At 34.6% G+C, this 24033-nt stretch overlaps 1 protein-coding gene across 4 annotated transcripts in view; it reads left to right on the forward strand.

Moving 5' to 3' along the window:
- Positions 1-24033, forward strand: part of jbug (filamin-type immunoglobulin domains fbug) — an 84162-nt gene that overhangs the window by 30080 nt on the left and 30049 nt on the right. For all 4 annotated transcript variants that reach the window (XM_028303695.1, XM_028303696.1, XM_028303697.1 and 1 more), the window contains 2 exons: positions 831-919; positions 1649-1825. In XM_028303695.1, coding sequence (XP_028159496.1) covers positions 831-919; positions 1649-1825 — 266 coding nt within the window. The remainder of the gene's footprint in view (positions 1-830; positions 920-1648; positions 1826-24033) is intronic.

The raw sequence follows: 24033 nt of genomic DNA on the forward strand, positions 1-24033 counted from the left end.
TAACTTGTCTATCCTGAAAATATGAATCTGTTGAATGGGCCAGACGTTTCCACGACGCTGTAAATTTTACACTCTAGGTATCTTACTATTGAAGCAATTTCTATTTTAAGAAATATTTTCCCCGCAAAATGAATCTTAGAGCCAAAGCACACGATCCGTTGTAGCGGCGGTTCGACGCCGAAGCGGGTGTCGCTCTGTCTTCTTACTAATAAAATATCACCACAACTCGACCGCGTCTCTCGCGGTTGTCGTCCTTAGGCTATAGCTGAAAATCAATGTTTTTTTTCTACTTTGCTTATGTAAGTACTAATTTTAATCCTACTTTTGATAGGTACCTACTTTCTGTTTGAGCGCCGCAACGCATTGTGTGCTCTGGCTTTTACTTGGAGCAAATATAATTTTGAAATATTTCCACTCATGGGAGGTCGGTCTCGATCATAGCCAATGACAGCGCGGGCGCGACGCGTATTTCCATTGTTTTAGTTTTTCCCACGGCTACGCTCCCGTGAATTTTGGTCTGGCTTTTCGTCAAATATTCCAGAATATTTGGAGGTATATTAATGTATTCCTGATTTAGTAATATTCCTCCTAGAATCTTTTTATATGTATTTGTGCTTTTGCAAAATAACTTATAACTTACAACGATATCCTATAATATTTTCCCTAATTTTACTTGAAGATTGCAACTAACTATTGGTAAACTTTTTCTGAAGCCGATGACAAATTAGAGCCACTATTCTGACACATCAAAACATCAAAATAAAACAATTTTAATTAGGCTCTACCAAATTGCTTCTTGTTCAACTGAATGTACCTTTTGTTTGTTACAGACCAATTCAAAGGGATAATAAAGGTGTCAAAGGAGTAATCGTCAAACCAACTTACAAAGGCGTTTTGGGGCAACCTGTTGAGTTCATAGGTAATGCCACCAGAGGGCAATTCCAGCATATTCCAATTAACTCCCAAATGTGTTTTCATACCAGCTTCTATAACCTTCCTAATCAAGTGGGAGCAAAAATATGTAACTAACCTTTTTATATAAATAAACTACTTATATAAGTTACAATAAGGCGACGAGGCATTCAAAGAGAGAGGCGTTAGTACGATAAGCTTGTGTAGGTACCATAGAAAACACAAAATGACTGGTTAAACTTTTAGTCGTCGTTCTTTTATTTTTGGATGAACGTGAGTGTTAGTAGTATTTTTATGACAAATATTAAGTCCGCTCTGTATTTAAGAACACGATAGCTTTATCTCCGAGGAGCATTTTCACACCTTTTGCGAGACAATAAAAAAGAGACTGCTAAAATATTACTTTTCTCACTCGACATTTTTAATAAACGTTTAGTTAACGTAGTTATATTGTCATAAACTTTTGTGTGTACATTTTAGAGACTACTCTAACTCTAAGATCTACAGTTCTAAGTGAATACTGTGCAGATTGAGTAGTAGTAGACTCATCTCATTGGAATTTTCACAAAAGTAGCGTGCGCTATTGAGAGCTAACTTTTAACTTTTTGTAATAGCTACGCTGCAGCCAGTGTCTTTTGTTATTGATGTAGGTATCTGCATGTGTCTTTTTTCTTGTTAAATAAAGTTTTTCTATTCCTTTCTTTAGTGACAGTCGCTTATTAGTTTATTATTACAGTGGACTGCAGCTCAGCTGGGCCCGGGCATCTTGAGATAGAGGTGTCGGGAGGCAACGGCACTCTCGTAGCCAGCTCAGTTCGCTCGCTGGGAGGGCACCGGTACTCCGCCGCGTTTACACCGCGCGTGTTGCGTACGCACGTCGTGCGTGTCACGTTCAACGATGACCATGTACCAGGTGAGTGTTTTTTTTATGACAGCGGCAGGGGTATTCTTAATGACTAATAGGGCACCCTGACTTTACTCAGGATTAACAATACATAAAACTGTCTTCAACATAGCCCGCCTTTACAGTTGTACTGTACACTAGCATTATACTATTTGTGGCTGTACCTTCCTAAGTTGTGTCCGTAAAATTTACGCAAGCAGTAAGAAATTACGATAAGCGACTACGCTTATTTCAAGGAATATATTTAATGCTTGCAACTACTTTCTGTCAAGTGTAATTCCTTGAAAGACAGCCGTACCATTCGTATCTACCACGTGTTATATGCGAACGGAGATAAAGGATTTACAAAGTGTATTTCAACTTTTCAGCTTTCCTGTATTATTGTGATGTATCACCCGAAGATAAAATCTTTATTAATTACAATAGTTTTTTGAATAGAAATCAGACAAAGGTCTCTTAGTTACTATAGATTCTGCAGTCTTTAGCTGTTAAAACTTTTAATTGGTTGAGTTTCATTAAGAAAATAACTGTATTATTTGAATTGGACTCTAGTATTTATTCTGTGATTGTGTCCTTAGAGCTACATATCAATCCAAACCAAACATTTCAATTCCTAGACAAGAAGTTCGACTAAAAGATCTAGTTCGCACTCAGACAAGAGAAATCTAGGCGCATCGCTGTTTTGGGTCTCCCGCGTTACATATTGTATGTGATTCCGGGAACAAAGAGAATACTCTGACGGGAATATTCCATCCAACGTACGTATCAACATGGAATTCTTATAGAGCCTTGAGATATTGTAACGCTTCTCACATTTGTGATACGCTTGTTTGTTCGAATTTCAGCCTTGTGATGGTTTAATTACAGGACTCATAAGTGCGTTCTTTGTCTGAAAATTTTGAAACCAAAGGAGATGACGTTATTAAAAATTATAGGTAAAGATCCTTCTTTACCTATAATTATATCATATTGAAACCTTACTTGTACAAACGGAATATGGAACCAATTCCATTAGGAACTAGGTAGCTTTATTTACAGTGCATACTAGTATTTTTAATAGTCATAGGTTTTTCATTTCTGTTTTTTACATTGGTAACTCGAAACTCGTTTTCCCCGTTGTTATTTACAATAGATCCATTTTACAGCGTTCACATATCGAATGTACTGCGTTTTAATAAAATGAAATCTGTGAAATGGGAAAGAATAATAATCCGCGCTCATTCGCAATTAAGTTGGAAGGTAGAATTTTCAAAATGAGGGTTTAATTTTAAATTGCCGGCATTACTAGGCAATACAGCATTGGGACCTTAACGAACTAATCTTCGTGGAAGCTCGACATCGCATAATCGGCTTACTTAATTGAACTGACGTTCAATGTAAATTAAACGTTCACTGAGAGCGAATTTGCGGAAAAACTAAATAACGAAATGTTTTGAAGGAAGCCCTCCGAGAGAGTCTTTGTGGCATTAAGAACTTTGATTAATTTATTTATTTGCTCGGTAATTACGTATTGGCATAAATGAGAATATTGAAAGGTTGAATTTATTGAAACAGTCGAATTTCGCATTGGAAAATGTAATTAATTTTAATTTAAATAAATTGTTTTTGGTTACAATTTGCTTTTCCAATAATTCCAGTTTCATTGATCCTAATTAAATTTCAGTTAGGTAGGTAGTTGTACCTACCAAATAAATGCCAAATAACTATCTCAATCCGAGACGTCTAAAAAAATATCTCTCAAACTTGTCCATTTAACAATGCATTTTCATAAACAACTTTACTTCGGTCCTGAACTAATATCAATTTAAATTCCATTCATGACAATTGATCAGCCCAATGGGAACCATCCACATAGGTACATCCCATGGAAATCCAACAAACCCATAATATTTCTGTCAGAACCAAAGCAGTAGACACCTACAATTTGCGACAGTATTCATTACCTACAAAGAGTGATTAGTTCTGCCGCCATTAGCGTACTTACTGCGCATTTTCTTTTTCACTTTAATGGCACATTGTTAGAAAGTGGATGTTGACTCCTTGGTGCGTGGAACTGGCCGGTGTAAACAGAATGACAGACAGGTCAGGCTTATTCATTAGTGTCCCTGTCCCGATTTGAGGGAATAATTATGTTTCTCGAGCTGCTAGACCCGATCGTAAGATGTAAAGGTTCCTTTGGACCGTTAAAAATATCTGAATTTGAATTTTGACAAAATTATGATACAACGCACAAAAAAATTACACTTTAAATAGTGTGGTATGAATATCTCTGCAGGGTCGTATAATAGCTGTACAGTCAATTTTTCAAAGCCTTCACTCCAAGTACCTTTCTTTATACCTACTGGTCTCAGTCATCTGAAATACAAAAGAACACTTACGATTTTTTAAATTTTAATAATAAAGTCGACGTTTGTTTCTACTTTCATCGCCATAATTGGATGTCGTAGGCTATTTGTCTAGACCCTAGTCATAACATTACCTGTTTTAATAGACGACCTTATTCATTATATTACCAGTTTTAATAGCCTGCACATCCCTAGATCACCACCACCAAGAAAGTGTCAAGCGAACAATCAACCTGTGCATTGAAGACCTGTCTTTCTAATTGCCGACTTTCATTGGGGCCATGCTCAAGTAAATAGTAACTTAGGTAACCAATGGTTTTCGAAAGAAAGTTGTTTGCTTTGACGTAATCGTAATGCATTGTGTAATTTTGAACAATGTAACGTGATGCATATTCTTATAAAACTTATGTTTTATGCATGTGAAAGTAATGTACTCGTACATCATTAAATGCTCAGTCAACTTTGACAAACTGCGCCGTCTAAAAGTCTCCTATAGCTTTGTTATTATAAGTCTTATGTTCTTATGAATCTAAGACTGAGTTGTACCACCTAACATTGACCGTAACTTTGACGATAACCGGTGTTTTTTGTATGGAGTTTGACAGATTTTTGACGTTTGTCAAAGTTAAATTAAGATGGTGCAACCCAGCCTTAATCTTCTTAATAATCTTAATATTGTATTTGAAAATTATGACCAAATGAGAAAAAATTCAAACAATGCAGATCATTATTTGTATGAAATATTGTCATCCAAAAGATGATTTGTCACAAGTCCTAAGTAAAGAAATCTGCAAACATTTTTGAGCTATTGTTTGCTATATTGTTACACAAATTGTACCTAATTTCTTATTAATTCGAACACATAATACCTACTTACAACAGAAGCAAATAAAAATGTATAATGAGACACATAACTATGGAATAACGTTACATATTATTAAGTTTGTGTATCAATGAGCTAAGATCATACAGCGGAAAATTTAACATTGTTATTATTATTCTAAGTATTACGATTATTATCATGACATAATTGGCGTCTTTACTGTTTTTACCTAAATTAAGTCAAATGACCTATTTGGAATACGTCATCTTCATTAGCTAATAAATTAATACAACATTATTGCTTTAGTCGCTATATAAGTTACACAGATTGTCACAAAAAGACTAAATTAGGTACAAATTATCTTGTGTTTACTAAACCTTTTCAGAAAAACTAATTACCTACTACTTTTATTAACATAATCGAAAAGTTACTGAGATACATTTTCGTAGTATAGCCGTTTTCTGTAATTCTTGTTCATGAAAATATCTTTCCGAACCTACATGGATATGACAGTCAGACATAATAATATTTTCTTATTACCTAGACGCATCACAGACTTGCGAAGCATTGGATTGGAATTAGATTTGGATTAGTATCATTCATAATCTACAATCTGTATAATTCGCAAGAGAGTTTGAATTCTGGTGCTTCAAAAATACGTCATCCTTAAGACGCGACTCGAATTTTGTGAGATAAAGTTAAATCGCCTTTAAATTGTATTTCAAACACGGCACCGGCTAAATACCGGCATTATCCTAATGCCCCGCTAAGCACGGCTTCGCAGTAATTTCTGCATGCAAATCAAGTCTAGACATTAGTGAGGTACCGTGAGAAACTTGATACACACATATTTGTATATTCTAAAACTATTCTTCTGTACACAATTACAGACACTTTAACAACAGAACAAGGTCCAATATTGCCTGGTATTGTCCAACGTTCTTTTGTTACGAACTGCTGTAGATTTGTTGTCAAGACGTGCAGTTGATATGTCAGAATTGCAACCCACTAAATGCAGCAAATAAGTCTGCATTAAATAACCTTATTGTCTATCCTTGTTCCTCCCAGAGAACAATGAATGAATACGTCTAGCTGTCTCTTTTATGACAGTGAAAGGGGCTCTGTTCTTGTCTGGTACAGTCAACAATGTGAACAAAAATATTTGGCGTTAGAACCGGTTTAGTCCTAATTAATCCGGAGTCGTAATGAAGTTGAAGTATTTTGGTAATGTAGGTATTAATCTTTATATTTAAGGTTGCGTTAAAAAAATAATTTAATAAACAACTGTGGGAAAAAATTAAAAAAAAATTAATTTAAAAATAGCGTGTGCTTAAAAAGCTGTCCACATTACCTACATTCATATGAAACCAGTGAAAGTTAATAAAAATAGAAATAAGATTGTTTTGTATCATAAGTAAATAAACGGCACCTGAATATACAAAAATAATACTGTCACTGGATGACTAATAGCAAGCTTTATTATTCTCGCTGTGAGTTATTATGCAAATCGAGAACTAGGCAGAAGAAAAATAACTAGTTCAATTCAACAGACGTGAGTAACGAATCGTCTCTGCTGCTAGTACCGAAGTAGGCTCTCGAATTCCAAGCGGCCATTTTGAATACCGCAGTGACGTCACGCGACTGGGCGCGGGCGGGCAGCGCCTGCGCAACGACTGACATTTGAGCCGCGTTCGTACTCGAATGAGGCGATGCCTCCGCCAAACAAAAATGCAATTTCGTCGCGTATTCTTCCGTATACGTGCTGCTAACTATTAACGCATACATTGGAGTCTCTCTGATCTTAACGCTTAAGAACAGTTGAGCAGAATTGTACGCCAGTTTATTAGTGCAGTGTGTGTTTAAGTGTTGTTGTTGTGATTTCTTCTTGCCGTGTGTCAGTACAGCGCCCTAGATCGCTGCTGCCGAGGGAGCGTGCGGCTCTCAGGACCCCTTGCCCTCGATAAGTGAGTCTATTTGCATACACTGACTGCTTACATCCGTCTCTTGTGAGTGTGGGCGCGACACGTCATAACCTTTGCCTAGCCTTTTTGAGTATTGGGACTTGGGCTCACAAAGTAGAAAGTATAATGATCCAAAACATATGTTAACAATAACGCTTACTTAAAATACACCTTACATTGCAGTAACAATACCAGCTGCGAAACGTATAATGCGAACAAAAACTTGAATTTACAAGCGGTATCAGGTCACTGGTACACCAACTGTACAGGTGACATTGTGGCTTAAATTGAGCCTTACAAATTTAGCATGAGAGAAACAGAGAAAGAACCCTTAGGGCTGTATTACTATAGATGTAGATTATAGTTTCGCACGAACGCATCCCAACAAAGCGCAAACGTGCGTTGAACTCTTTTATAAGGGCCGCTCCTCACTCACCCCTTTTTAGGGTGGTCAGCCAAAAAAACACTTTAAAGGTATATGGGTTAGTGGTTATTATCAAGCTATGATCTTGGTGCACTCATCGGATAACGGATGTAGGTTTTTATGGCCACCACTCATAACACCCGATCGCTCGCGAACCGATGTTGCGTGACTAGTATGTGGCCGACAAAAAGCTGGCAAGATAAAACGGTGATAATTGCTGATAGTTTTTCTTTAAACAGGAGTTCGGTGTAAGGTACTTTTTTAGGTAATTGATGCTTTGTTGTAACAATATAGACGTCTTACATAATTTTTAGCTACATTGATTACGTAGGTACGGTTTAATCATCTTTTAAAAGCTAATCGAAAACTAGTATATAACTTATTAAACCATTCAAATCACAACTTCCACAGTTGAAAACAATCCCGGGACCCTTAATTTATACACCGTCACTAAAATCATAACGTACGCTTTAGCTTTAGTTGTGAATCTGAATCCACGCGGATGTTATAAAAGGGGAGGACTTAATTAAAACTTTTTAGGGGATCCCTCAAAGAGGGCCTATTAAGGGGTGTGACGTGTCCGGCAGGCATCGATCCGAAACTTTTCGGGAGCTTTTATGTGAAGTTAAGCCGTAGTTTTTAGGGAAAACTAAAATTCATTTCAAACTTATTATGGGATATTGGCAGATTTGTAGACGTATAAAGTTTATTATGTACGTTTTAATAACAAAGTAGCTCTTAATAAAAACAACATAATTATCTTTGATACCTACGTGCTGATTGCCTTGTAAGCTCAGATTGAAGATCAAAACATTTGGTTCTCACTGGTGTGGGAAGTATGAGTAATACAACAATCATAACACTTTTATGATCGGAATCTGTTTGATATATCTGTCATTAAAATAAATGAACTAAATAAAAAATAAACAAATAGTACCAAATCATTAAAGAAAATAAAAAAAGGAAATGTAAAAGAAGATACATTATAAAGTACCTATCTAAATTATACGAAGTAAAAGGTAACAAAAAATAAAACGAGTTTAATTAGTGTCAAAGTAATTAATTATGTTATTAGTGTCGCCAATTTCTCTAAACCTTGTCAACCTTGAAACCAACTGGAAGGTTAACAACAGGTAAACTCGATTTATTGATAAGAATACTTGGTACCTTATATCTTTCAACTTACATTATATTTATTTATTCTTGTGGTTTTTCCAAGCATGTTTATTTTTTAAAAATATCCTTGTGTTTATGTATTTTGAATTTAAATGACTTATTTTGTTCCCACCGTCTTAGTGGTCTTAGTCATAGCAAACAAAAGCTTAATACCATCTACGACAATACATCAATTTAATACTAGGTTTCAATATCTTTAGAGTATGTTGTTATACAGAAGATCATTGAATCCAAACTACCAAAAGTTGAGTAACCCTTAAAGGTCTGCCCATACAAATGTCGCAATCGTAAAAATAGGACTTAAAATCTTTTTATTTAATTACCTAATCATTAGAAAATTAAATGATAATTCGAGACCTAATCTAAATTAATATTAATGACATTCCCCGTGGCTATACTACATTCCTCTGTAGAGTTATGTAGAGTTCATTTTGGAACTGAAATTGATAAAGTTTCCATAAAACAGTGGTGAAAGCAGATCGTGCGGAGCAAATGGGATTCAAAACGGTTATTTACAGAAACAAAATATTCAAACATAACGTATTATGTATGTATCACTTTCGAGTTACGCAACCTAATGTTGACCGAAGTCGGAACATGCTTTTATGAGAAGGTGCGACATCGCCGATACATTTATGCCAATAAAAGAGAAAATAGTTTAGAATCTAATAGCTATTTGATGAATCTTATACAGGGTGTTTCTTGTAAGGTGTCAAGCCGAAGGCAGGTGATAGGTGAGGACTAGACCTATCGATTTCACCCCCATGTATGTTCTACGAATTTTCATAGTTTAGAAGTTATCGTCAATTTTGTGATTTTTTCAAATTGTATGACCCAGTAGGCTTTAAATTTTTTTATCTTTTTTTGGGTTGACTTTTCTCAGATTTCTTTTTTTTTGACAGATTCCCTATTAAATGCAGATTTTTGAAAAAAATAATCAACTTCCTATCTTTGATGCAAGATACAAAATTTTTGCTAGAAACATAAAAAATATGCTATTAGCGGAACATTCTAAAATTTTTAACTTAAAAGTTAAAAAAAAAAAGAAATTCCATAGGTCCAAAGTAATTTTAAAAACTGCGCAGTTTTCTAAACTTTCACAATAACACAAAAAAACATGTACTTAATAGGCCATTATTTTCTGTAATCGCTCCACTAAAGTGGTAAGTCGGAGATTCCGTTACATGTTTTTGACTTTCTTAGGACTAACTAATGATTGCATTTCTCTAAGTTTACGTTACGTAGAACACATTTAAAGACAATAACTGAACAAAACATTTTTTTATCCACAACGAGGAATCTCTTGCCCTTCATCTGGTATAAAAAAAAAAACAAAAAAATACCATAGGGAATATGAAAATATTGATGAACTGCGGACAAAGCTGAGTGAAGCACAAAACAAAATTAAAATGAAGAAGAAGGTTTTTTGCGTCGTTGTCGAATGTGAATTCAGGTCAACGGCGGACATTTTGAACATTTACTTTAAATTAAATCATTACACCCATTTTTGCTCTCACTCTCTCACACACACACGCACACACACACACACACACACACACACACACTAGTTTCATGGATGGTGGGGCACATACATGTGGTGGTAGGCGGGGTTTGACATTGGTGTGCATAAAGGTAAGCATTCTTTGAATTTTCGTGTCGGCTGCGCATAGAAAAGTGTATGAATTTAGTCTTGTCAGCGTTTAGTGTTAGTAAATTGCAGTGAAGCCAGTTAGTTACAATGTTAAAACCTAGCTGTGCAGTTTCATAAAGCTCCGCGCTGGTTTTGGCTGTGAACAATAGCGCTGTGTCGTCGGCGTATGATACAAGTTTACCATGACCTATGTTGAGGTTGCACAAGTCATTAATGTAGATCAGGAACAGGGTAGGGCCCAGGATACTTCCCTGGGGAACACCAAATCCAGAGCATCTCTCTTCATGGCTTGTGATATTTCCTATCCTAACGCACTGGTATCTGTCGTTTAAATAGTCCTCGAAGAGTTTTAGCTGTGTGCCTCTTATGCCCATTGCCTCCATTTTGGTTAAGAGTATGGGAACAGATACAGTATCGAATGCTTTGGCTAGGTCAAGGAAGACTCCCAGGGTTTTGTTGCCTTTACCAAGTTCCTCAGTTACATATTCAGTCAGACTGTGAACTGCATCGGAAGTGGAGCGCTTGGCTCTGAAGCCAAATTGCTGGGTTGAGAGTAACTTGTGAGTTTCTAGGTAGTTTACTAATCTATTGTTGATAAGCTTTTCTAGGATTTTGGATATCGACGGGAGTAACGATATTGGTCTATAGTTGTTCACCAAAACTTTACTGCCATTTTTATGTATGGGGATTACTACAGCTTTTTTCAGACATTTAGGGAAAACTCCCTCCGTTAGACATATGCGAAAAATATAAGTAAGGGGAGGTACCAAAATATGCCTGANTTTCCCTTTCTCTCACACTCTAATATGTAGGTATATCGAATTTAATCGTAAAGTAACAACCACCACTGTGGTCTAGTGGTAAGGCCACCTATTTAGGACAGCCAATTCCTCTGTAACGGAATCTCCGACTTACCACTTTAGTGGAGCGATTACAGAAAATAATGGCCTATTAAGTACATGTTTTTTTGTGTTATTATGAAAGTTCAGAAAACTGCGCAGTTTTTAAAATTACTTTGGACCTATGGAATTTCTTTTTTTTTTTTTAACTTTTAAGTTGAAAATTTTAGAATGTTCCGCTAAAAACATATTTTTTATGTTTCTAGCAAAAGTTTTGTATCTTGCATCAAAGATAGGAAGTTGATTATTTTTTTCAAAAATCTGCAATTAATAGGGAATCTGTCAAAAAAAAGAAATCTGAGAAAAGTTGACCCAAAAAAAAGATAAAAAAATTTAAAGCCTACAGGGTCATACAATTTGAAAAAATCACAAAATTAACGATAACTTCTAAACTATGAAAAATCGTAGAACATACATGGGGGTGAAATCGATAGGTCTAGTCCTCACCTATCACCTGCCTTCGGCTTGACACCTTACAAGAAACACCCTGTATAAAAGTGTCCATTTTAATACTTTTCTGCGCGTCATGATTCATAAGAGCGAGGAACCAATACAAATTGCAAATGAAAGTAATTATTAAAGTATGACTAGTAAGATTACTACAAACCACAACCCACGGAAACCGGCACAATCTGTCTGCTGAGAAGAAGAACCTTTGAAGGAATGTATTAGAACAGAAAAGCCTAAAGAAGACAAATTACTCAAAATATAACACAAATGCATGGCCCCAATACGTTTGCGGCACTAATCAATTTACTTTGCAGCGATAAATAAAGGAGGTTACTCGGATCATACGCTCGACTTACATTCGCGAGTGCAGTGTTCGGAAACTTTTCTCTCGAGTCTCTAGTTACAATGTCGGCCGACATGTCTGGGACCCTACTACGTAACACGATCTCAACATACACTGCACTATGTGTCTCTCTTGTTCACAATGGGATGTTAGCATGTCAGACAGAGACAGACGCAGTGATTTACGGAGCGTGATTTACGGAGTAGACCCTCTTGTTGAAACCGCACTGCACCCATGCATGTCTGGTTAAAAGGTCCAAGTTGATTTGTCCTTTTTAGCACCATCCGTAACAGAATTCAGTTTTGCGCAACTTTAGTAATTACTACGGTGAATGGACTCATTGGAATATTCTCATACCACGTTCAAATATTGATCAATCGTTTTTAAACCTTCACACTGATTACAGTCTTGGTTTTAGTCAGTTAGCCCTGGATGTTTCATGAAGCTAGTCTAGACAATATTGTGTTTTTTAAGCAAAAAGTGCAACATCGTTGCATGGCGTAATTGTAAATGCATTAACAAAAAAATCTAATCTAATCATCTGTAGTTACGAAGCCACCTGACCACAACTAAACGTGTATTGTGTTGCGTTATTACGGAAACCCAGTGGAAGTTGTTGTTTTCTCTGCAATAATGTGAGCAGTTATCTGCATGAGGTACGATTACACAACGCTCGGACCGTACCAACAGGTACCGTATCTTGATAGACTCTAAGGTCAGATTTGTTAATGATATTGTATTAATTCTCTTTGTTAAGACTTTTCAATCGGTATCGGTTTACCATGAAGTTTTTCAGACAATCACTTGAAAGGTCGGACCAAAACATTTCTATGGAGCACTAACTAGAAATAGCATCACTTAAAATTCCCCGTTTTATTTTTATCGAACATATTTTTTTATAAAAATTACAACTTACATTTAAGCAAGAAAGTAAACGCTAGTTGCTAGAGAATCGCAGCTGATAAGATCATGCTTACACATAGTGCAGTTTTGCATAAGCATGTACAGTCAACAGCACATAATATCACACATTTTTGTAGCAAAATAGCTCTATTCACAACTATATTAGATATCACACACAGTATTTGCCTTATCATGCAGACGTCTGTACACAGCTTTATACTCTTTATGCATAACATCGTAAGTGCTAAATCTAGCAACTGCAACAAACAGGTTAAAAACTGCATTATAGCATTCGAAATGTACAGACAGCACGTCAGACTATGCATTTTTCGTTGCAAAATAGCTCGTATAGCAACTACTTAAGACCCCATAGTGTTCAACTTAATGTGCTATCTGTACCTATTCGGACCTAGACAGGTTTTCTCGTTTCCTGCAGTTAACCATTTCATCAAGTCATTTAGGCGAATTAGTCGAAATGATCGACGGATATTTCGCAAGTCGCCAGTGATTTGATATTAATTTGCACGTAGACGGTGATTAGTTAAATTACTTGCTATGGGTGCAACATTTTTGGATAACTCGTTTTTCTTTGAAAAAAGTATAGTTTCCATCATAAGATGTATTTTTATTTTGTTGTAATCTGGAGAATCTGTTTGTATTATAATAAATGCTTTAGAATCGTCTCTACCATAGTCATATCTCTACTTCCAATAGCCTTTCGGTGAAGAACAATTTATTAATGAGCAATTAATTATACTCTGCACAAAGAGGCTTTTATTCGCCTACACTCATTGTCAGGTATTGCGGAGTTATTATGCATAATCGAGAATGCGTATAAGGTATTCTATGGATAATATCTGGCTGCTAACATCAGTCGCATACCTTACTGATACGTAAGCACATGATTGTATACTTATTTAGATGGTTAAAGTTGATGGCAGTCTTGGTTTTAGTCAGTTTGCATATGAGATTTTATAGACCCTCTGGCATGGGTCATAGTTTTTGTTCGATCATTACAACTTAAATATTTTAATTAAGAGATATTCAAATTCGTCTCTATGTCCTTTGAACGAACTTTAATAACATCTATAGTGATAGGATGAAATAAGTGGGGAGATAGTTCAACAGTAAATTATTTTTTATTAAATATACACCTGCTAAAACATTTAAAATATGCCTCAGACCTTCACCCCATGCTATTGTATTATGAGACATACATACAATACCATCATTTGAACGTCTCTACATCCGTCATCTTGAATATATTATTGTTTTGAAATAAACACATTATGTAGTTTCGTACACAATTTTATATTCAACGTTGTTAAAAACAGATTAACAGTTTTACAAACCTCATACAGAAAGACTACATTTACGTTACTCAGCTTAACAGTACAAAGTTTCCTTTATGTAATTTAATTTGTTTATGGTCAGCATCTTATTCTTTACATAATTATTTCTGTTTTGGTAACAAGAAAACTGGTAGTTTAGTTTAAGTTATTTTAAGCCGATTCTGGGAAAGTTAATCAATCATAAATGAGTCAAGAAGATAAATAAGTATTTTAAGCTTGTTTTAGAAGAAATACAGTTTCAAACACTTGATTCTCTTGCTCTACAGTGAACCTACATTCACAGTATATCCGTATCACTATGACATACGAGTATATGATGAGTCTCCGCCGATGCAGTAGACGTATGCAGGTCAGTAGGCGAGACAATACTAAACTGGTAGCCACGACTGCTTAAATATTTGTACTGTGGGGTAATGTGAAAGCGTATGGCTGATCGGAGTTTTCTACAGTATATTTATTCAGTCTATGGCAGGGTTGGCGAACCAATGGCACGCGTGCCAATGATGGCACGCGACATAATATTTTGGGCACGCCACCAATCATAAATTCAGTAATTCAATAGTAAATAATGTGTTTTGATTATGAGCTATCGTATTTGCCGTCATCAGTTAGTGCCACTGTAGAGTAAGGTCGTGTCACTCACCAGTGGTTGCACTTGATAGCATTAGGTGTTAATTTAATGGCACGTGTCTATGACTACTTCAATTTTTTTTTAAATAGTGGCACGTTCAAACTTAAAGGTTCGCCATCCCTGGTCTATGGTATACTCTACATGTATGTATATGTATTGTCGTAGAAATGGGGGCTGAAAATGATTTTATGTTTAGAGATTTAACAAAACCAGTAAATATAACAAAAAGAACCTACAATTAGACTAAATTGAGAGTATTGTTAAGCCATTGCTGATTTATTCTGAACTTTTTACATGTGTAAAAATATAAGTAAATCTTAATCTTCAATTGCTACATTTATCGTATAGTTTTTTTTACTTAATTATCTCTACATTATTTTGAATCGCATAGAAGAATTTTATTACTGTCATTTCTGGCGAAAGTACAAGTGCAAGCGAAATCAGCATCAATTAAAATATTTACAACAGTCACAAAGTGTAATATAAAACGATAACTACTCACTAAAAGTTGAACACAACACCTAATCCAATTTGTAAAACATTATTTTTGTGAAATAATTTCTTGTTTCTTGCCATTTCACTTTTTATTAGATTCAGTAGAACTACATGGGTACTTCTCATTTACACTCAAATTTGATGGTCACACAATAGTAGTTCATAAACGGTATAAGTTAGAACAATAACTTTGAAATCAGATGATAAAATATCTATTTAGCTACATACAAAATAAATTTTATCGTAATAGAAGCAAAAATAATACGAAAAAATCACATGAAACGATAAAAAACGGGGTCATTTTTCGCGTTCTCATCGTGTCACACCTTCGGTTGCAATGAAACATTTGGTTACTGCATTCACAATTTTCATTCAATTTGTATGTAGCATATACTAAAATCATCGTAATGAAATATACTTTCCACACAATAGTCAAAAAAATATCTTCTTATAATCATTTTGAATTGAGAAAGCGAAATACGTTGGTCACACGATTTTAGGTACCTAAAATTTTGGGTAATAATACAAGATTGCCGTTAAACCGAACACCAGCAACCAATCACAGCGTTCTATTCGGTTAACGTCAGTCGCGCTTCGACNTTTGCTTCTTTAGCATTTCAGAATGCCACCAGTGTCACCCTTAAAACCAATTGCGTAGAATCTTGTAACTTAGTAGGTGACGTAATCGGTAAAATTTTATCTTGTATTTAAGTAGGTACCTATTTATATTATATGTTATTGTTATTTATCTATGAAAATAAGACAAAATATATGTTTTATGAACATTTAAGAGTCATTTACAGTAGTAAAGTTTGAAAAAATTATTGCTGATAAGTACAGAATCACTTTCGTGGCATCAAAAAATTCAAAACGTTAAAGCTTCCAAACGAGACTCACTATTTGACTGATTTACTGAGAATATAATCTTCACATCAAGCGCTACAATTTTTGTTTACAAAAAGTTGAAATAAGTTAGAAATAAAATTCGCCACGAAGGTGACGATGAGAACCGTGGCGATGAGAAATACCCACATAATTTAAAGGCATTAACGTCAATGTAACTAATTATATGACTCGCATTTAATTTTAACATTGTGATAAATAATAGTCGTAGAAAAGTCAGTTTAATGTACAATGGCAAAATACTTGCTCGATTTAATTAAAAAACATTAACAAATTAAAAAAAACCTTCAATTTAAAGACTGTTGTTTACAAACCATAATCTAGGTACTTCCTGTCGAATTCTAGCTAGCCAAGAGTCCAACAACTGTATTCACAAAGGAGTGACGCAGCTAATATCGAACGCACAGCGTTGAATAGAGCTCTGTGATTGGTTCGTGTGTCACCCTGTGCGTCCACGCGCACTGTGAGACCGTAATGTTTGTGAATACGGGCGTAATACTTCTAACTTTTATGGGACTTCATTCACTTATAACTGCGTTAAAGATACCTATCAATTTACACCTGGATTACACCACATTGTGTTATTTAGTACATACTTCATAATACATTACATAAGTAGGTACTAAGGCACAACCGAAAACATCACTGTGAAAAATATGGCACTTTTTCTTTGACTAATGCAATTATATTCATAACAAACACACTTTCTAAGGGTTTTTATATGCATACATGCGACATATTATTTAGAAAGCCGAGCATCGTCTCATACATAATAATGTATTTGTAAGATGCCCATAATTATGAAGTTTCATAATTACTTACTATCTTGACATCTTTAAGCGTTATCTATACTTATAATAAATCTGTAGAGAGGTCAATTCTGTACATGAAATATATTTTCAAAATAACTATCAGGGGGTGATTAGTGATCGATACTGATGCCAAAAATGCAATCAGTAAAATTTTTGTCTGTCTGTCTGTCTGTCTGTCTGTCTGTATGTTCCTTATAGAAACAAAAACTACTAGACGGATTTTGACGAAACTTGGTACAATTATTCTTCATACTCCTGGGCAGGTTATAGGATACTTAAGAATTCCCACGAAAATTCCCACGGGAACGGGAGTTAGTGGGAAAAAACATTTGTATGAAAAAATCTAAACCGCGTAAGATAGACTCTTGAAATTTGGCATGCAGGTACCTTAGTAAACTTAAAGCTTAGTTACAACAGGATATTGAAAAATTCCCACGGGAACGGGATTTAGCGGAAAAAAATATTTGTATGAAAAAATCTGAACCGCGTAAGATAGATGAAGGGGGGGGAAAACGAGATTCACGCGTACGAAGTCGCGGGCGGCCGCTAGTTAACTATAAATTTATAAGAAAGATGCTTTCAGAGTATGGACTTATAGTATGTATTCCTTAAGAAATAAACTAGCCTTCTCATTATGTATGCAAATGAATATCATTTTGTGTACAGTTATTTTTAGTTCCTAATTTATTGTCTAGGTCATCATGAAGTCCGTTAGATCCCATTTATTTATGTTATCTTTTAAATCATTTTTAAAAATCACCTACACGATATGCCATGTCAGTAAGATATATAGGTAGTTTTAAATTAGTATGGACTTATACTACCTAGAATAGATAGAAAATAAACACTTAATCTTAGTCGTTTTCGTAAGGAATTTATTGGAATATAATGCATTAAGTTTTTGTTTCTAATTTTAAATTTATTAGGTCGTATGTATTTATTCACTGTAAAGTTTTTTTAAATAATTGTTGTTAGATTAAAAGGGTTCAAAACCTGCTCTATCATTATACGCATAATGAAACTTGATTATTGTTAGTAAAATTAATTAACGAGTTTGAATTATACAATTCAATAATATTAGTATAATCATCATTCTTATTACAAGGTTGTATGCGTTTATTTCTTTATTAAATGTTCTAATAATAAACACTTATTTAAACCATTTTTGCACATAAATCAATAGTCCACAATTTAATTTATTAGGCAGGGACAAAACATTATTTTTAACAAGTAAATTACGGGAAGCTTTACATGCAAAATCGCATAAAAAACTACTAGAAATCATTTTCCAAGGACTGTATCTCTCCCTTGCTGGGTCTCTTCAAAGAAAGTCTGAATAATCCATAAATAAAAGCAAAAGGTCACTGACTGACTCATCACGAAATATCAGAATCTACAAATGCTAGGAGTCTCAAATTTTGCATGGGGGTTCATTTTAGAACGTAGGTGCTTACTAAGACGGGATTTTACGAAACTCTACTCCTAAGAGGGTAAAACGGGATCCACGCGTACGAAGTCGCGGGCGGCTTAGATTGAATTTTAATAATGTCCAGTCAGAAAGAATTATTTTATCATGTACCAGTAGTAGGTACCTATAATAATCTAACTGCAGGGGATTGAACCTGCACAAAGCAATTGGATTAACGCTCACTTTTGTAAAACACAATTTCAATTTCCACCCACTGCTCGCAGTCACGGTAGGAAGCGGGCGCTGGCCAAACAATGCAACGGCTGGACTCGTGACTTCCGGTCGCGCCCGCAATGGGAAATTGGCGGCGCCTACGATAGTGTTAGGAAACCCGTTGTTTTATGTTGGGTTTACTTTAAACTTTCAGGGAACTTTCTGTAGGGCCGTAATTACGAGATGCTAAATAAAGATGCATTACTTAGTTACAGACGATGGCACACTAATCTTACTAAGCTGTATCTCTGTATATTAAAGTGATGATGTGCTATTTTGAAACCAAAACGTTTAGTGTTATCAAAGCTGAAAAAGTCCAATATGCACATGAAATCGTATTACAACTCGCAAGAACGATTTGTGTGTGCAGAAGGCAATTCAATCTCTTTAAGTTTCATAACCTCTCCAGAGAGAATATAATACCTAACAAATATTTCTCATCATAACCTTTGTCAATGTTTTCTTTGAAATCTTCCTAAAAATAGAAACTCGTATCTTTTGAAATTTTCAACAATAAGTGCCTCAGATTCTACCTAAATTAAATTTTCTTTGTGAGAAAATAAACACACCTATTAATGTAAGTAAATGAAATCATTGTTAATTTTAGATTATATTTGACGCGTTATTTCCTTCTTAAATAACCTAATTGAGCAAACGGATCAACAAAGGAAATAAATTCGCAAATTATAGCCCATTACGTATTTCTTAAGAGGCCTAATTAACATAAATATTGTTATAAAATAAGGATAATCTCGTTTAGGAAATTTGTTTTAAGTCATAGATTTAATATCAATAAAAAAATAATTACTTAGAAATCTGAAAAAGTAAAAGTGCGTTTGAAGTATAATAATCGTATTTAATAAATAATATTTAGTAACTGATTATCTTCTGCCAATTTAGTAAATATTGTTAAGTATCAGTTTTGTAATTTATAATAATATCTGACAATAATTTCAATTATAACAATTACTTACACTTAGATATTACTTTTGGGTAGGATAATAACACAGGCAATTTTCCAGAAATTATTCTTTAATTATATGACACATGACACCAAATATCAATCTCTACCTTTAACGAAACTTTACGGTGCACGTTCTCTAAATTCCTTCGTTTTGGTTTTAGTTTTTTGTGACGTGACTTTGGCGGAATTTACTGGAGTGGTCACTCTGTGAGTCGTAATATCCCAGACCTGGCCATAAACAAAATAAGAAGAAGAAGTAACGCTACCTTGACTTCGTATCAATCAGATACTTTAATAGACAAACCGTAAAATACTTTACTCCGTAACCGTAAAACTGAACTTCCATTGGATTCTTCGACGACTTCCGCGAGTTGCCGCTGTCCAAAGCGTTTTATGTTTTATGCAGATGAGTTTACCTTGTACAGACATCCCATCAGACTTTACATTGAAAAATAGCATCTATTGCAATCACATAAGATGCCAATACCCGTAGGTACCCGTCACAATGAAGTGAGTATAGGTAGGGTAAATGATCAATGTCAAACAAAATTAATGTGCGGAACCAAATGCAGATTTATATGGCCGACGTAACGGTCCACTTGCTTCAGCCATTTCGTACGAGCCACTGAGCAGACAGATGATCAATCACTCACTTGATTTTCGCTATAAAATTGCAACTGACGGCACTCCCTATCGTTTGACCTCGGTCGGATGGTAGGCTGCCTTTTACCGCAATTGAGGAGTATGAGATGGACATAGGCTAGAATATAAAGGTGGGTCTAGACCAAACAAAGAAAGAGCTAGAATCAGAATAGAGCTGAATGCTTTCTTCTTTTAGTGTATACAAAAGTTCGCTTTCAGCGTTTACTTACACCACGCGAATATCAACAAACCCAAGGACTAGGATTCGCTCTTTTGCATTGGTCTAAATCCGCCTTAACATGTTTCGTAGTTGATACAACTAAGCCTACCTATAATATGTTGAAATAATCTTAAGTATATTTTAGCTCTTGATTGTTGTTTATTTAAGAGACTATAAATAAAATAAACTGTAATTAAAACTATTTACCGTTTTGTTTTCCTTGAGATCATTAACAAAATTACTGCTAATGCCGATCTAGCTAAATCATTTCATTTTCAGTTTAGCGCCAAAGCCTAGATCGTGTATTTTACACGCCCCAATAAACATAAATCGAATTGTAATTGCTGTTATACCTTTACAATTAAATTATACCGATAATAAACATACTAACAGTTACTGCTCTTAATCTTAAAGTAATTAACAGTGCATTTAAAAATTACTATAACGAGTTATAAAAATAGGTCTTCAATTTGAGGCTTCAACTTGAACATAGTAAAATAGTTCTTAAATCATCTTCTAATCTAAGAATCTTTACTTATCACGTATGTGCTTTCAAACAATGGGCTATTTACAAAGAAATCTCATTGTTAGGTATATCAACAAGCTACATCCTTTGCACAATTGCTACTTTTAAACTTGAGTGGCTGTTTGAAAACCCCATTTTACAGGTTAATTCAAAGGCACTTAGTACTTAAATACTTCCAAGAAACATTGTTGGTAAGTACCTACCTAACATATAAATAAAGAAGATTTAGTACCAAATAAGCGCTCATTACAACTAAGTAATTGCAATGTAAGTAGTTACTTAGGAACTAGACGATACAATTTATTATGTTATAAAAAGTTATTAAACGTAATTAATGAGTTTTTACAAGTAAAGTATATTGAATAGTGGTTACTTTATTCTCTAGATTCCTATCATACTTTTGTTATGTTTTCCACTTGGTACTAAGGCTACAGTTATTAGGCACCATACATAAGATAATATCGTAGTACGATCGTAGTATGTATTACCACAGGTATTACTAGGTGCAGCTCCGATCTTATTTATACTGTAATGCCTGTTTCACCACACAACAAATAATAGAGTGTTAATTGAATATCAATATTAAGTAGGCACATCAATAATGCATTACCTACTTATCACCTAAAATACTCGTAAGTATCGCTGCAGAGTAACACAGTGCAACAGTTCAAATCGCAATATGGCTGCTCTACCGAGCCAAGCGTTAAGATTTAACGATACCTACTCTTTAAACTAACTTTCGTTTAATGACTTTCATAACGATAATTATGCTGTAATCGTATAATCGATTGGACTGGGTCATTTTAAGACTGTACACAACGGATCCATGGCATCGGCAAAACAATATTTTGTACATTTTACAATAATAAACGATTTATAAATCATATTCATCACACACATTACCTTGATCCCTTGCTAAAACCCTAACAAACTCTATTAAATACCATTCTATTTCATTTTGCGTGCAATTAAGATAATGCAATCTAAAGGTAGAGCAGTTTAGTATAAAGAAATAAGTTTTCATTTGTATTCTTTTTAAAAAAAAAATCTTTTAAATCCTTATTAAATTCATAGAAATATAGTCTGTATACTTAAGATCAATACCAAGAACGTGTCCCGTTTACGACCAAGATAAACCACGCAAGGAAATTGACTGAGTGCTGGACGTCCCGCAGATTTTCTCCGTTTAAATATTTGAGAAAAATGCTTACTTTTCACTTCGTGTTTGCATGCAAAGTAGAACTCGCCGTTTCTCTTTAAATCGAAGTCGGTTAACATTTACAACCCTCCCTTCCAGAGCGCTTAAATCACACTCGTTGTTGACGTATTTTGTTTTATTCCTTTCCGTGGGAAAAATCACCACACGTTCGCACAAAATCATATCAGATCATAGGAGTTCCAATTTATTTTATCGGCAACGAATCTCCAGAGCTGATTTATATGGAAATTATGAAAAAATATGACGTTCCACGATAGCAATAGCAGCGCGGTGCAACTCTGACACTAGCTGCATTAATCTTTTTACTATGCGAGAATAAAATATTATTCTGCTCGAAGTTTACATGTGGAGATAACGTGAAAAATTGTTTAACTTCCACTGCTCCTCGAGAGATTTCGAACAAAATATGAATTTATGTATCTGGTTTATTACTAAGACTACATTATATTACGAAAAGCTAATTATAAAATAGAATAAAATACCGTTAAGCAGCTTGTTTTTGATGAGCACGATTACGCATTAATGAGCGTTAAATAATATGCTAATAACTGTTTTGGTTTTAATTGCAAAACTAAAAATTAATTAATATACTTATAAAACGTTTATTTACTAACTGTATCTGATAGGCATTAATCAATTACTATTTATGAGTAACAAATACAAAAATAATAAATAACTAAATTTTAATTGGAACTATCTAAGTAGGTAAGCGTTTGAAAAACTTTACGTTGTTATTAATATTGTATTTAAACTCACTGACATGATTCCCATCTACACAAATGTATACGAATAAGTGCTGAGTAAGTGTTTGATTTTTGAATATTTCAAGCAAACCCATTCAAAAATTTTCCTACTAACTTCTTAAACATTAGAAAGCTGCAGCCGTGACTCATAAACCGTAACATTACGTAAGTTAAATAATCTACTAAAACCGTAAAAATCGACAGAATTGTCTATGAAATAGATTCTGATCATCAACATGACTCCGCGGAACTGCTAATGCTTTATGAATAGTCTCAAAAGGTTAGATCTATCAATTACGTTTGTGCTGCTCGTTATTTGCGCTATCTTACAGTTAGTTCCCGCTCGAATGGTCACAGTAAGAACGGGGAGTGATAAATAATCACCTACCTATGGAACAACTTACCTTAGAACATTGTAAAAATCTTTGCACCTGCTTCATCGCCCAAGAATGTGATCAGCCAGGAAAATACTTTGGTCTACGTATCTACTTAATGTGTTAAAATGAATAAGTTTGATTTATCAAAATTGGTTATCTAAATTAGTTGTAATGACAACAGATTTCTCCAGCGTCACATATCTTGTCATCTAAAATGCGGTAAAGTGGATCTATTTAGTTGAAACACGTTACATTTCGTAAGAAGTCTGCTATGCTGTTCACGTTACAAAATCTCGTTTATCTGATGAAATGTTTTTAAAGAAATTCTCGACGTATTAGCAGAAATTACATGCTTTATCAGTATGTAGCAGATCGATCGATGTACACACTTAACTTCTGATTACGACTTTCCAATCTGCGCTAGCATATCGTTCGTAGGTAATTTATGTTTAATATCAGTGGAAATCAGTATTAAAATTTCTCTGTTTTTCTTGGCAATCACAGCTTAAATCTTGGTAAAAAATTAAAGCAATTTAATGAATTAGTTTCCACCGTTCGTGTCACGTTGTGCAAATTCGCAAACGTCCGCATTTACAATAGTAAATGCTGTTCACTAGTCAGTGGCTTGTCTAATTACGCATCGAGGAACATTCTGAACCGTTATGCGCTGTACTACG

This window comes from Ostrinia furnacalis, unplaced genomic scaffold (assembly GCF_004193835.3).
Source record: "Ostrinia furnacalis isolate ACB-3 unplaced genomic scaffold, ASM419383v2 OfSCF1268, whole genome shotgun sequence".
NCBI lineage: Eukaryota > Metazoa > Arthropoda > Insecta > Lepidoptera > Crambidae > Ostrinia > Ostrinia furnacalis.